The following is a 13,269-nucleotide window of genomic DNA, read 5'->3' as shown; positions in this document are numbered from 1 at the left end:
GCTGATATGCAGCTGGGATGGGACTGGCAAAGGCGAAATAAGGCTGCTGAAAGAATTCTTCTGGTAATAGTAAGGGTCTGGACTGAGCTGTGTCACAAGCCTTTGGTTTAGGGTTAGTGCTGGTGGAGAGTAAAAGCCAGAGGTCCAGTTGGAGTTGAGCTGCCAAAGGACTGCAAGAACTTCAGAGAGAAAACTTCCCTGAGCAATTGATAGTCCAGGGAAGTGCTGCTCTGCTTTTCCTAGGGCTCAGTTTAGCATTAGGGTTACACTCGGAAAGTATCTCAGAGCTCCAAGTAGAGTGATGCTGGAAAGAAGCTGCCAGAACAGAAATAGTTTAGCCCAAAAAGGGAATGTTTAGCCCCTGCAAGGGCTCTGGACTGCCCTTGCAAGGCTGGGAGTAGGGCTGGCAGCATCCACTTCTGTAATTTATGCACACAATATTGTATTTTATGCTTATCTGGCATGTGAGCACGTTAAAGCACGTAATATAATCCACATGCAAGAGAGATGTAACTCCAAAGAGGTTAACAAGAGATTTATCTCCTTGTTCATGCTAGACTGCTGAGCCGTAAGGGAAGGGAGTGCAAAGGTCCTTAACCTTGTGACACCCTGAGAAGGGCAAGACTTAAATTCACGGGCAGCGAGCGGCAGAGGTGACACGGGGGCCGTGAGGTGGGCGGGCTGGCACTTAAAGGTCACATTGGTATAACATCCATATATCCACATATCCGTATCCCGTTAATATCTCCGTACAACATCCACACAGCCGCGCGCCCCCTGCTGGCCCGGCCGCCCCTCGGCAGCGCCGGCCCCACCCGGGCCCTTCCAGAACCTTCCCCGCCGCCTCAAAGATGGCCGCCGCGCGGCACCTCCCCCGCCCCCTCCAGCCAATGGCGCCTGCGGGCTCCGGAGTCACGTGGGTCGGGCGAGCCAATCGGAGCAGGGAGCGCTAGGGGCGGGCTGGCGTCAGTTCCGCTGCCGAGGGGCCGAGGGGCCGGGGTCGCGCGGGGCCGGAGCGGGGCGGGCGCGTAGGAGGCGGCGGGGCAGGTACGGAACGGGCCGGGAGGGGACGGGGGTGTGGGGGGAGAGGCAGGACCGAAAACGGGCGAGGGTCCGCGGCCCACCCAGGCTGAGGCGGACGCGGGCGCCGCCCCGCCGGACCCGGGAGGGGTTTGAGGTGCGGCGGTGCCTGCGCAGCGCTGCGTTACGTTAGTGCCGGTTATGGCCAGTTAATACGCGAGAATGTCCGTGGGGTTTTATTCTGGTTTTAGCTCTCTTGCTCTTTGTAAAGCGCTTGAGGTTGTCTTGCTTCAAGTATCAGTTTCCAGGGGAAAAAAGGCCAAGGTCCCAGAGTTGGCACTGTGAGTTTCTGCAGGCCTTGTCGTCCCGGTCTGGGTGCGGTGGGACAGGTCGGGATGTGCCTCGTAAAGTACTTCCCGTTATGGAAGCAAGATTTCATAGCTTTGCTTCAGAGCAAAGTAGCTTTCTAGCAGCAGGATTAATTTCGCACTGTCGCGTCTCTGTGGTTAATGTGAGCTGTCCGGTGCTGTGCGTGCTTGTTCTCACTCGTGTTTATTAAGGTTGCCTTTATTTAGGATACTCTTAGATCATACTGCACGCTGCACACGTAAGGTATGATCTTTGAGAAAAAGGTACTGGTAGTTGGGGTGTTCTGTGATATCAGAGGTTGTGTGTATTCATAATTAAGGGGGGGGTGTATAACGTGCACCGTTTGTGGCAGTGAGGGGGTGGTTTTCACACTGCCTGCGGAACACAAGGGCTGTGTCTGTCCGTCTGGCCGGGAGCGGCGTCCCTGTTTTCTGGTCAGGAGTACTCAGTATGACCTGAGCCTGTGTTCTGGGCTGTGACCTTGACTGAGTGCTGTGCCCACAAAACCAACTAATTCTTCAAAGGATAGCTTAAAGTTTCTCTTAAAACTTTTTTCCATCACGTATGTTGTGCTGTTTACTCATTTGGGTTTAGACTTAGATGGAGTTTAAGTAACTTTGGGGCAGCTTTCTGAGCATTTATGTGGAGGGCAGAGTACTCATGCAGTGTTATGTCTCAAAGTGTAGGTTAGTTGCTAGGGTAACTTAAATGTAAGTACATAAAGGGTCTTGATTTATTTTATGGCATGAAACGTAGTATGTTCTCTGTTTTTTAGTAAGCTGTGAGAGAGAAGTCTGTGATGGAAATGGGAGATAAATACAGGTGAAACAGAGTTAAACTGCATTTAAGAAGGTTCTATGTCTTATTACAGTATTTATAGTAATAATACTGGTTTAACTGTAGGCTTTTTTTTTATTTGGGGATTTTTTTGTTTTATATTTTATTTTTTTTACTACTTCTATTGTGGTTGAGAATAAGTAGTAAGTGCACTTTGTCTGAAAACCTTGTAAGAAAATAGTAAAATGTATTTTCTTGTGTATTTGCAGGAACACAGTGTGTTAAGTTATCTGAGCAACCATGCTGGCTGCAAGGCTGGTGTGCCTGAGGGCACTGTCATGCCAGACTATCCGCCCTGCTATCACTCAGGCTTCCCCAGCCTTGAGGAACTCCAACATAAAAGCTTACAGGCTGTGGCAGCCTAACCAGGTAATGTAAATCCTCTTTCTGATGGTCCCAATGGCAGGTATTTTAAAGAGTTGAGTGTATTGCCAGAAGAATCATTTTGCATGGGGTACCTGCTTTGAATGATCAAAAGTCTTCTGCTTGTTTGAGGTACCTACCTGCTCTAATTTACTGAAGGAAGAATATTGCTCAGTTCAACCACAGGGTTTTTAAAGCATTCGAAGTGATATCTTCTGTTCCAATTACTTATTTTTCTCTTGGAATTAATGGGGAAAATAACTTAAAGGAGACAGTTAGAGATGGATAGGCCTTACTGTGTAAAATGGGAGGAACGGAAATTCTTGTCCTGTCTCCCTGTTTCCAAGTTACAGTCTTGAATATAAGATTAAAGTAAAAACTTTCTTTGTAATTATTTTAGTCCCAACATGTGTTTAGAGCTGTAGCCCAGGTTAGAGCAATTTTTGAGCTATGGCAGGACAATCACAGATCTAACCAGCAACTTTAGAAACTTGTCATTATACTGAGACACTGTCTGTTTATTCTTCATTGGGAGATGTTGCAGACATACTTTCTAGCCAGGCAGAAAGCAACTGTAAGAGGATGTTGCTCTTCTGTCACCTCTGTGGTGAAAGAGCCACTGGCAAGTTCTTCACTTCCATTGTGTTTTCCTCTTAAGTGTTCCAGGTTTGTAGATGTGTTGGGTCTTTTTGTGTGTGTGCGAGTTTTCGAGTGTTGAGCAGGATTTTGTTAGCTGCTAAACACACCAAAACTGAAGGGCTATGGTAAAGGTTCTGACTTGTAGAGCTCTGATGGCTGCTGGCAATGCTTTAGATCTCGAGTTTTAGTGTTAAACTCACAGCTTTGAGTGAGTCCTTGGCTGCTCAGGTGCAAGTTTAATTTAAAATTTCCTGGAAAAAATGGTAAGAAAACTTCAAAAGTTGTTTTTGAAATTTAATATGAGTTTATTCTGTCTTGCTTTTGCAACTAAGACACTGAGTAGCATACTATAGTTACTTGGAGCTTGTCAGCCTTTAAAATCTTGAGTTTATAGGCCTTGATTCAAGGTTTGTTCTCTAAATCAAGGTTAGAATTGAAAGCAAAGAATTCAGGTTGCTTTTCCAAATTTAATGTCTGTAAAGTATAAATATTGTGCTAGAATATTTTTTACATTAAAGTGTTTACATGAATAGTATTTTAATGTAGGAAGCAAAATATTTTTTTACAAAATAATAAAGTAAAGATTGTGTTTTTACATTTGAAAAAAAGGCATGTGGCAGTATTTAGTATGGTGGGACAAGAGTAGATGAAATGCAGTCTGAGAACTTCAGCTTCTGAAATTCACTGCATTGGTTCTCTAATTGTGTGTGGATGTTTTTCACAAAGGTTTCTGAACTTTAACGTTCAGTTGTTTCCCTTGAACACAGTTGCATCATATCTTTGGGAGGTAAGCACAGAGTATTTAACAATTTCAAGTGTAGCAAGTAAGTTGATAAGAATGTCTTGTATTTTATTTCATAACATCTTTTTTTATGCTATTTCCAAATCTAACAGTGTTATGCCACCAGAGTAAGAACAGGTGTAAGGCGAGGAAAACTTGGCCAAGAAGTCAAAGAAGCAGCGTTTGAACCATCTGCAGAAACTGCACTAAAAGGTAGAGTAGTTCTGCTTTAAACACTCAGTATCTTTGTACCTGAACTGAAAACTTTCTCAAAGGAATATGTTTTATTCAAACCATTAAAGAGACTGAGAATATTGTTTCTTACATAAGTTTGCTTAGTGCAAACTGGAGACAGTTTCTCTGCTTGTCTTTCCTTGTAAAGTTTAAAGCTGCAAATGTGTCACAGTATAGAGAAATTCCTTGTCTTTAAGCTGCTTTTGACAACTAGTAAGTCAGAAATTATTGTCTCTTAATGGAGATTTGATTTGCAGATATCAAAAAATAAACTAAAGTTGCTTTGCTACCTCTACTCTGTGTACTGTTTACAGGGAAAAAATTCTACAGCGTGTACAGTTTGCAAAAAAGTGGGTTTGGTGTTACAGTTGTCTAAGACATTGGCTTACTATGCTTGCTGGTATATCTAAGTGTTTGTAATTTCTGTGTCTTACAAAGGGATTTTTACTTAGTGTTCAACAGAGCAGACTTGTAAATGTCTAATTATTGCATTGAATTGGCAAATAGAATTATGTATATTGGCTGGATAGTGTCTTGACTATAACAGATTAGGTAATGTAGTCTTAGAGTTACACAATGTTCTCCAGTTATAACAATGTTTATGATTGAGGCTTACACTTGTAGCAGTAATTGATAGGTGGCACAAATCAGGCAGTAGAAAGCAATGGTGAATCAAGTGGTGGTGTTACCCATGAGCTTTGGAAATCCCTTTTCAAACTGGTGTGGATATAATTGCTACCAAAAAGCCCTTGAAGGAGCAAGCATTAAGGGCAGATGAATGAGAGGAAAGGACCCAATATCTAGATTTTGTACTGTTTTTTAGCAAGTTGAATTGTGAAATCGTATACAAAATCAGCTGACAGTTGAACTCTTCCATTAGAGACTCTGTTAACTGGTTTTGTGTTGGAAATTCTGTCACTGTGATGAAGGTCAGTAAACCTGGCACACTATGAGCTAGATTCTTCTTACTTTTTTGTGAAGCTGTATTGTGTTGGTGAGGTGAATCTCAAGTTTTTCCCATGTAGCTCATTGAGAACTGGTGATGCACTGCCCTGAAGTTAAGTGGGCTTTAAGAAGGAAGGTTAGCACAGATCAGCTATTGCAGATACAGCAAAACTCACGTGAGGATGTTGTTAACTATCCAAGAAAAAGCATTCATGAGAGTGTGGGGTTTCTATTTCTTTATACAGCTGATCGCCTGGGGAAAATTATTGTTGCTGGAGGGGCTGCTGTTGGCCTGGGGGCCCTCTGTTACTATGGATTGGGCATGTCCAGTGAGATTGGAGCTATCGAAAGGGCTGCGTAAGTAAGATGGCTTACTTTTTTAATTAAAGAGTGCACTAAGCAAATCTCCCTCCCCTTCATATCTGCTCACCCAGTGTGCACACAGCTTACACTTTTTTTAAGCTCTGAACAGAAAACCCTCGCCTCTGTCTCTGCAGGTTGTTAAAGCATATAACTGAAAGCAAAACTAGAATTATTTAATTATCCAGTATGCTTAAATGGATATTGATCTGAGTTCCTTTGTTTTGCTAAATCTGAAATTTATTTGTGAAGAGTATATAAACTTGTCTTATGAGGTTTGCCTCAGATAACTTTAGAAGGGTGGCCTTCTAAAAAACATATTACTAAGACCACTTTGTCTGGTGTTCCTGTGAGACTGTTCATTAAACTTTAATATAGCTGTTGGAAAGAGAGTCTCCACTAAACACAGGGTCTTAGCATAAGCCTTGCTCTAATAAATGTTTTGCTTAAAACTTTGGTGTATTGCTTTTTGATCAACCAAAACCTGACTGATGGCAAAACTGTGCAGTCAGACTTAAAAGATGGTTAGTGATAAGCATGGGCTTGGGAGAAGTGTGTGCTGGAGACATTTTGCTTTGCTTTGCATTTGTATTTGGAAGCAGCTATCTGCATTTATACTGAACGCTTGCTGGTTGTATCTGTGAGAGGCTTTTCATATGTAAGCTGTGTCTGGTTTTTTTTTCACCCATGAGCCTTGAAGTAATGGGTCAAAAGAGTAAAATGGGAGAAAATGTGTGCGCTATGTTTAAGTTTAGTATTATCAGGGAAAGTTTTCTGTCCATGCTGTGAGCAGGTGATAGTGCAGAAACTCATTCATGTCTAGGTCTGTTACTATTGTTAGAGCTCTCAAAATGACGTTTGTCTTGTGGTGTCAGATAATCATGTGCACTGTGACTCAGCAATTTGTGAGCTGCTCAGGAGGCAGTGTGCTCACTGGTGCATACCCAGTACACGTTCCATAGGCCTTTTTCCTGGAACCAGTTTGTTATATATGTACTATTCTCTGCTTTTCTGTAGTTAAAAGCATCCATTATTCAGTTTCCCCTGTATGCTTCCTCCTTAGAATTGAATTATAGTTAGCATTATTTGTAACTTGTAATTATTTGTATTTGTGTTTCTGCAGAGTTACATTAGACTGTACCAATGAGATTGAAAGGTTCAGCCCCCCTTGCAAAGTAAACTCATGGCAGAAGTTGCTAGACCACATCACTGTTATGAAACCTCCCTTATACCCATAGCTATGAATATATTTAACAGCTTGATTGTGTTTTTAGTTGTTCTCCATTTGGAAACTGGTAACTGTACAGTTGTGTATGACTGCTTATTTTTCAGTATTTGGCCAGACTATGTGAAGCAGAGAATTCAGTCCACGTACATGTACTTTGCGGGAAGCGTTGGCATGACAGCACTGTCTGCTGTGGCAGTGAGCAGAACTCCAGCACTCATGAGCCTTATGACACGGGGCTCCTGGCTGGTAAGTTCATGTTCTAAAAATGAAAGTATTTACTGAGAAACACCCTCAAATGTGATGGTTGATATTAAAAAAAAAAAAAAAAGAGATGTAAACTAATTGGTGAAAAGTAAGGCAAAACTTCACTTACATTTGTGTCTTTATCCATAAAGACCCTTCAGGCATCCTAATGATATTTTGTGATTTAAGGTTTGGTGACTAATTACGTGCTGATGTGGATTTTCTATACTAATTTGATACTTTGTCAAAGAAAAACTACATGAGCAAAAAAAAATGCTATGTCATCCTTACCAGCTGTAAGTAAGAACCTCTTATAAATAGCTACCTGAAGCTCATGAAACTGTTTCTATGGCTGTCTGGAAATGGAAATGCAGGTCTCTGTCCATTCTTACACCTCCCTGTACTGTCCTGTTTAGCTCTTTGAGAGCTGTCTCCTGTTTGCCAACGCTGAATCAGTACTGGTGGGCAAATTATCCAGGCAAAACACTAACAAAATCTGTCTGCTTTAGTGCATACTCAGTGTGTTAAGCAGAGTGAAACGATAATAGTTAAATGCCAACACCTACATAACTTAAGGAGATTAATTAAATAATGCATCCTTGGTGATAAACCAAAGTTGTACATTTCTGACCAGTCTGGGAGGTGCTGGATGACTCTGCATGGAATCATCAGTAAGAGGAGGTAGTGAGGCTAAAAAGTCGTTGGTAGCAAAAGATGTGAACTGAGTATTGGCTTTGGTGGAGAAATGTACAGGAAAAAAAGTAAGGCTAATGCATTTCAGGTACCTTACTGAGAATGAGAGTAAGGGGCAGGACCATGTGTTTTCTTTCTGTTACTTACACAGCTGAGATTGTTGCCAGCTTAACCAATAAACGTGTATTCTTAGAAGATTGAGTAAAAATAAAATGAAAATTACTGTAAATTAAGATCTACGAAGATTTGATTGTAACCTTACAGGAGTAAAACTGACAAACACTCGTTATGAATTAGGTTGCTGGTTTCACTAGAATTACACTACTGACTTTTAAACTAGGAGGTTAGAACAGAGACCATATGTCCTAATGCTAACTTGAGCTCTGTAATTCTGTTTCTACAGGCAATTGGTGCGACTTTTGCAGCTATGATTGGTGCTGGAATGTTGGTCAGGTCCATATCCTATCAAGACAGTCCAATAGCTAAACATGCAGCTTGGATGTTGCATTCAGGTTTGTGATTTTAATGTTTGTTGTAGAGATGTCTGTGCTTCAGTGTGACCAGATTCTTACTTTAACAAAACTTTAAAGTCAATTTTTATATACTGCTCTAGAAGAGTTAAGGTTTTTCAGAGACCATTGAGAACTCCTGAATGTCAGGGAAGAATTGCTAAGTGTCCTTAACAGAACTCTAGTGTTTTTCATAATTTTCTAGAAGAAGTCAGGCTCAAGTTAAACTTGAGATACATATATGACATGGGATAGAACTAACTGGTTTTGTAGCTCTTTGGTTTTGTGACTGCTTTCTGCTACTGTAGCTTCTGTAAGCACTCTTGCCTATGCTAACCATTTCAGTATTAGTTTACTACTGAGGTATGTGTCCATCAGGTATTTAAGCTGTGAGTACAGATCAGTTTCTCACTAAGAATACCTACTTCAAATAACAGTGGCTATCATTTTTCAAAACTGTTTTGACAGAAATATTTTATGGTTCAGCAAAGCCACATGGATGCTGGACATTAGAATCATACTTGCCTCTCCAGAGCTTCTCTACCAAGAAGTTATGTTTATTGTAGCGATTGTTATTATGTTAAACAACCTAATATGATAATAATTAACTAGAGAAGTTTCATACAAGACTAGCAAAAAATCTGACTTATTTGCCTAACTGATAATTGTACCAGACATCTGTGCTGCTTTTCAGTGTCACATGTTCCTAATGCTATTATGTAGTTGATTAGTCCATGCCATGTATCTCTTACCAGCTCTGTTTTGAACCGATCAGTATGTTGACTTTTGTTAGTCTTTTTTCCAAAGACCAGCTCCCTGAAGTACTCTCCAGAGCTAGATAAAAGTAGGTCATGGAATTTAAGGTTGCTAATTTGTCGTGCTCCCTTCTAGATAAGTGCACAGTCAAGTACATTGATATTTTGTTGTGTGAGTGGATTAGATTGAGCCATGCCATCTGAATGGAGGGGGAAAAAATCAATTTTTTTGAGATGTGATGTTCCAAACCTTACGTGTGTTTTGTTTTACTTTGGGTAGGTGTCATGGGGGCAGTGGTGGCTCCTCTAGCCTTCCTGGGTGGTCCCTTGCTGGTCAGAGCTGCCTGGTACACCACTGGAATCGTCGGAGGGCTCTCAACTGTGGCCATGTGTGCTCCAAGTGAAAAATTCCTGAACATGGGAGGACCACTTGGCCTAGGCTTAGGCTTTGTTCTTGCCTCTTCCATTGGTAAAATACTGTTTTAATATTGTCATATAAAGTAGGTTATGAACTTAAGCTACTGAGGTGCAGCTCACATTGAGTTGCAGGCTGGTCTGTCCAGTTAAGATTTGCCTTATATAGCCCTGGCAACTCTAGCACAGCAGAAACTACTGTTATATTTGTTCTTGAAAACAAATGTGAAGGTACAGTTCTGGGAAATGTTAGTCTGACAAACACCCACTAGTGGTGGCTTATATTTTTAGTTACTGCCGGTGAGTGGGGAAGACAGTGAATGTGATCTTAGTTCTCAATCCCCTTGTTCTTCTTTGTGTTTCTAGGCATTATTATAGTCATAGGAAGAGAAGTACCTTCACATGAGAAAAATACACAGTTCCCTAGGGTGTTCAAAATTCCTGGTTGTATATGTGACATCTTCAGAGTGTGTGTATTAAAGCTCTTGGTATCAAAACTGCACCACAAATGGAGAATTGAATACTTGCTGAAAAAACATGTGTTACAGTAACTGAAGTTTGACCTAACTGAGAGTAGTAGATACACAGTTTTCTTTGACACTATTGTACATTCCTCTCCAGGATCCATGTTCTTGCCTCCTACTTCTGCTTTTGGTGCCGGCTTGTATTCCGTAGCCGTTTATGGTGGGTTGGTGCTCTTTGGCATGTTCCTGCTCTACGATACACAGCTTGTGGTCAAGCGTGCGGAAACTCTTCCCTATTACGGAGTAACCAAATACGACCCAATCAATGCGTAAGTGTTCTGTGTTAGCAAAGCTGATCTCAGTGTCTGTGTAAGAATTTGCCCCAAGCTATATTGAAGTATACTGTAAAAATAGCCTTTCGTTTATTGTTCAAGTGTACTGCTGTTAAGCGTGAAAGATCACAGGTTTTAAAAATAACAGTGAGAAGACAGATAGTGAAGTTAAAGCTGAAAGCATCTGTCTGAGTTGTGAGAAACAGTATTGAATGTGTGATGTCACATGCCTCCAGTAGTACGTTCTGAAAAGTATTTTTGTTTTCTAAAGCATTGCTGAGAGAATTTATAGCTGCTTTCTGAAAATATCTGTCAGTATTAGCTGATACAAAAAATGTTAACCTTTCTATAGGCATTAAATACGTAATAGTCTTTGTCACTAAATAAAAAAGCTGCAATGGTGTGATAGGGAAGAAAGCATTAATTGATTCAGTAAAGAACGAATGTGACTAACAAGTAACTTCTTTGTAAATGTCTGTCTGATCTTAGATGAATTCTTTACCTCCTTGGTTCTATTTTCTTCTAATTAAAGTAGAAGATAAACAGATCAAAGTACAGTATACTCCTGTAGGAGGACAGTATACTGTCTGTTAGGACTTCTGTAAGTAGTTCTTGCTGGCAGAGGTGGTAGAGCAAAAGCAGGGGTGTTTTTTGACGTATCAAGCATTGAGGACAATCATAGTTGGGTTTTGTTACAGATGCTTCATGAAGGCTTTTTAAATGAAGTATAATGGTGTGAAATGCCAAATAATACTATTTCTGTTCAACAATATTAACTTTGATTTCTTGTTTCCTAGATGCATGGGTATCTACACCGATACACTGAACATCTTTATTCGGGTGGCCACCATGCTTGCAGGTGGTGGAGGTGTCAGGAAAAAGTAAACTGAGACTCTTCTTTACAACTGTCTTGACAGCGTACCGAGTGCACATACTGAATAAATATTCATGGTTTAAAGCAGTATTGCTCCAAGTGAGAATTTTAAAGCATTTCAGCATATTGTTTCAGTGCAATGTGATTCAGACTTAATAGTTTTTCTTCAAACACTTTCCAGCTCTGTGTTTAAAATAGTGCAAACTGCTTCTAATTGTACATTATTTTGTGAAAGTAAATTATTTTTAATATATAAACAGTCTTACCTGCTTTTTAATGGGTTTGATGGCAGTTCAGCTTTTACTTACTTTCTTTTACTGTGACTGCATAGTAAAGGAAGTAACTCCTGAACTGGTATCCCATATGCAGGTAGGGACACAACCTACTTCATGAAATGCTGCTTAGATGCATCAATTTTCAGTTAAGATTACATAATTTTATTTCAGTGACATCTTAAGAAAAACTGAATAAATTATATATGGCACTAAATGCAGTAATGACTTCGACCTGGGCAGAAATTTCAGAAAGGTTTAAGCAGTTGTCAGAAATGTGTTGGATTTGACAGGTGAGGTGACCAAAAAGTGTAAAGGAGACAAGATGTGAAAACTATGCAATGTTTGTCCCATATGAACTTCAGTCTCTTTCTGGAGTAAACATGAGAATTCCTTGCTTTAATGCTGACTGGATATAATAGCTAGGTTATTTTGTTATAGATTTATAAAATCATTGAATGGCAATATACCTGTGTCTTTCTTCTGGTGACTGTATTTCTGTACTGCAGATGAAGGTTGTCCTTCGTGCTCATCTCTTGGAACCTTGTACAATTGGCACAGAAAGAGGGAATTGGGGATGGCATGCTGGAAACCCCAATATCTTGAATTTACCATACTGGTGTTTGCATTAGTCTGTTTACCTCTTCTCCAAATTGGGATGTATAACTTGGTCTAAAAGAAAAGTTCCCTAATAGTGAAATTGATTTAATAGTAAGAAATTTATACTTCACAAACTCTATATGTTGGAATAAAAGGTGAGTTCTTGGGCCAAGAAAGTTTCGACCTAATGTCAACAGCTCAGATTTTCAGTTTCTGGTAAATATGCTATGTTTATCTATTGACCTATGAACAATAAAATTCTAGCCTCACAAGTTGACTATTCTCACTTTCGCTGTGTTAACAAATATTTTAGTACCCCTGCACTAATAACATGGTGATTTTTTTGTTTTGTTTTGTTATGGTTACAATTTCCTTTGTAAGAGAGGGTATATTCCTCTAGATAAAAATGTGCAAAGATAGTTTACAGTTTTGCTGGCGAGCATCTTTTGGGGATGTTTCCCTGATGTCTTCTGAAGAGGTGTGACTTGATTCTGTGATCATACCTTGGTCCAGAATCAGACGTGTGAATAAACAGTAAAATGTAACTAGTTCTGAGCACTAAATAAGACCACTTGTTTCATCTCTCTTTCTGGACTAGGTTGGGAGTTCTACTTAGCCCAGTCAAACTTTTGCTTACAGGTGATAAATTTGTTTTTCATAGCATATTGCATAGTATTTTTATTTTTTTCACAGGCTGATATGTAAGGGATTAGACCTAAGGGACCTATTGTTTGGTATAAGACTTTGAGGGTCCAAATAAAATTTAATCCAGGAATTTTAGGACTCTTGGAACATTGGGATTAGATTTTATTTTGAAAACAAAGCTAGAAAGAGTTCTGAACAAGTGGGAAGTTGCTGCTTTATCCCTTCTGAAATGCAGCCAGAGGAAGCATTGCTGCTGCAGTGTTTTTGTACAATAACTCTTTGGCTGAGCACTTCCCCAGGATGTGTGGAATATAATTACCACTTGTCTTTGAGAGGAATCACAGTCAGTTCTTCACCTGTAGCAGGACTTTTAACCTCCAGCTAATTCTAAGCTCTGGGAAAAGGAGCTATGCTCACTGGGCATTCTGGTGTCTCAGGAGAAGTTCATGGAGAGCTTGTGGAAGTCCTTCAATTTATTGCCCAGTGATGTCTGAGCAAGAGAAAGTCCCAGGTTCTGCTCCCAACTCTCTGGGGAGTTTTGTGTGTTTTGGATACACATAATCACGAGATAAAATACATAAACATCCCAGGTGATAGGAACCCATGGAGGAAGTTTCCAAATCTCTAATCTTCAGCTGCCCTTTGGTAAGATCACTTGTTTCATTTAGGATATAGATACTTGTCTCTTAGAA

The 13,269-nt window shown here is 40.3% G+C and overlaps 1 protein-coding gene across 4 annotated transcripts; it reads left to right on the top strand.

Annotated features, from left to right (window-relative positions):
• Nucleotides 1-928: 928 nt before the first annotated feature.
• On the top strand, nucleotides 929-12,204 carry GHITM (growth hormone inducible transmembrane protein). 4 transcript variants are annotated; one of them, XM_064662513.1, is made up of 9 exons: nucleotides 929-1,047; nucleotides 2,436-2,595; nucleotides 4,123-4,222; nucleotides 5,434-5,545; nucleotides 6,881-7,022; nucleotides 8,116-8,224; nucleotides 9,257-9,445; nucleotides 10,012-10,183; nucleotides 10,984-12,204. In XM_064662513.1, exons 2-9 carry the CDS (start codon nucleotides 2,467-2,469, stop codon nucleotides 11,069-11,071), a joined length of 1,041 nt encoding a protein of 346 aa, XP_064518583.1. In that variant the 5' UTR covers nucleotides 929-1,047; nucleotides 2,436-2,466; the 3' UTR covers nucleotides 11,072-12,204. The 4 variants fall into 4 exon arrangements, with proteins under 4 accessions (XP_064518583.1, XP_064518587.1, XP_064518584.1 ...); XM_064662517.1 differs by lacking the exon at nucleotides 929-1,047 and adding an exon at nucleotides 1,067-1,177; XM_064662514.1 differs by lacking the exon at nucleotides 929-1,047 and adding an exon at nucleotides 1,068-1,361.
• The last annotated feature ends 1,065 nt before the right edge of the window (nucleotides 12,205-13,269 follow it).

This window comes from Pseudopipra pipra, chromosome 8 (genome assembly GCF_036250125.1).
Source record: "Pseudopipra pipra isolate bDixPip1 chromosome 8, bDixPip1.hap1, whole genome shotgun sequence".
In the NCBI taxonomy this organism is placed as follows: domain Eukaryota; kingdom Metazoa; phylum Chordata; class Aves; order Passeriformes; family Pipridae; genus Pseudopipra; species Pseudopipra pipra.
Note: the sequence above shows the minus strand (reverse complement) of the source record. Positions and strands in the feature narration are given on the sequence as shown.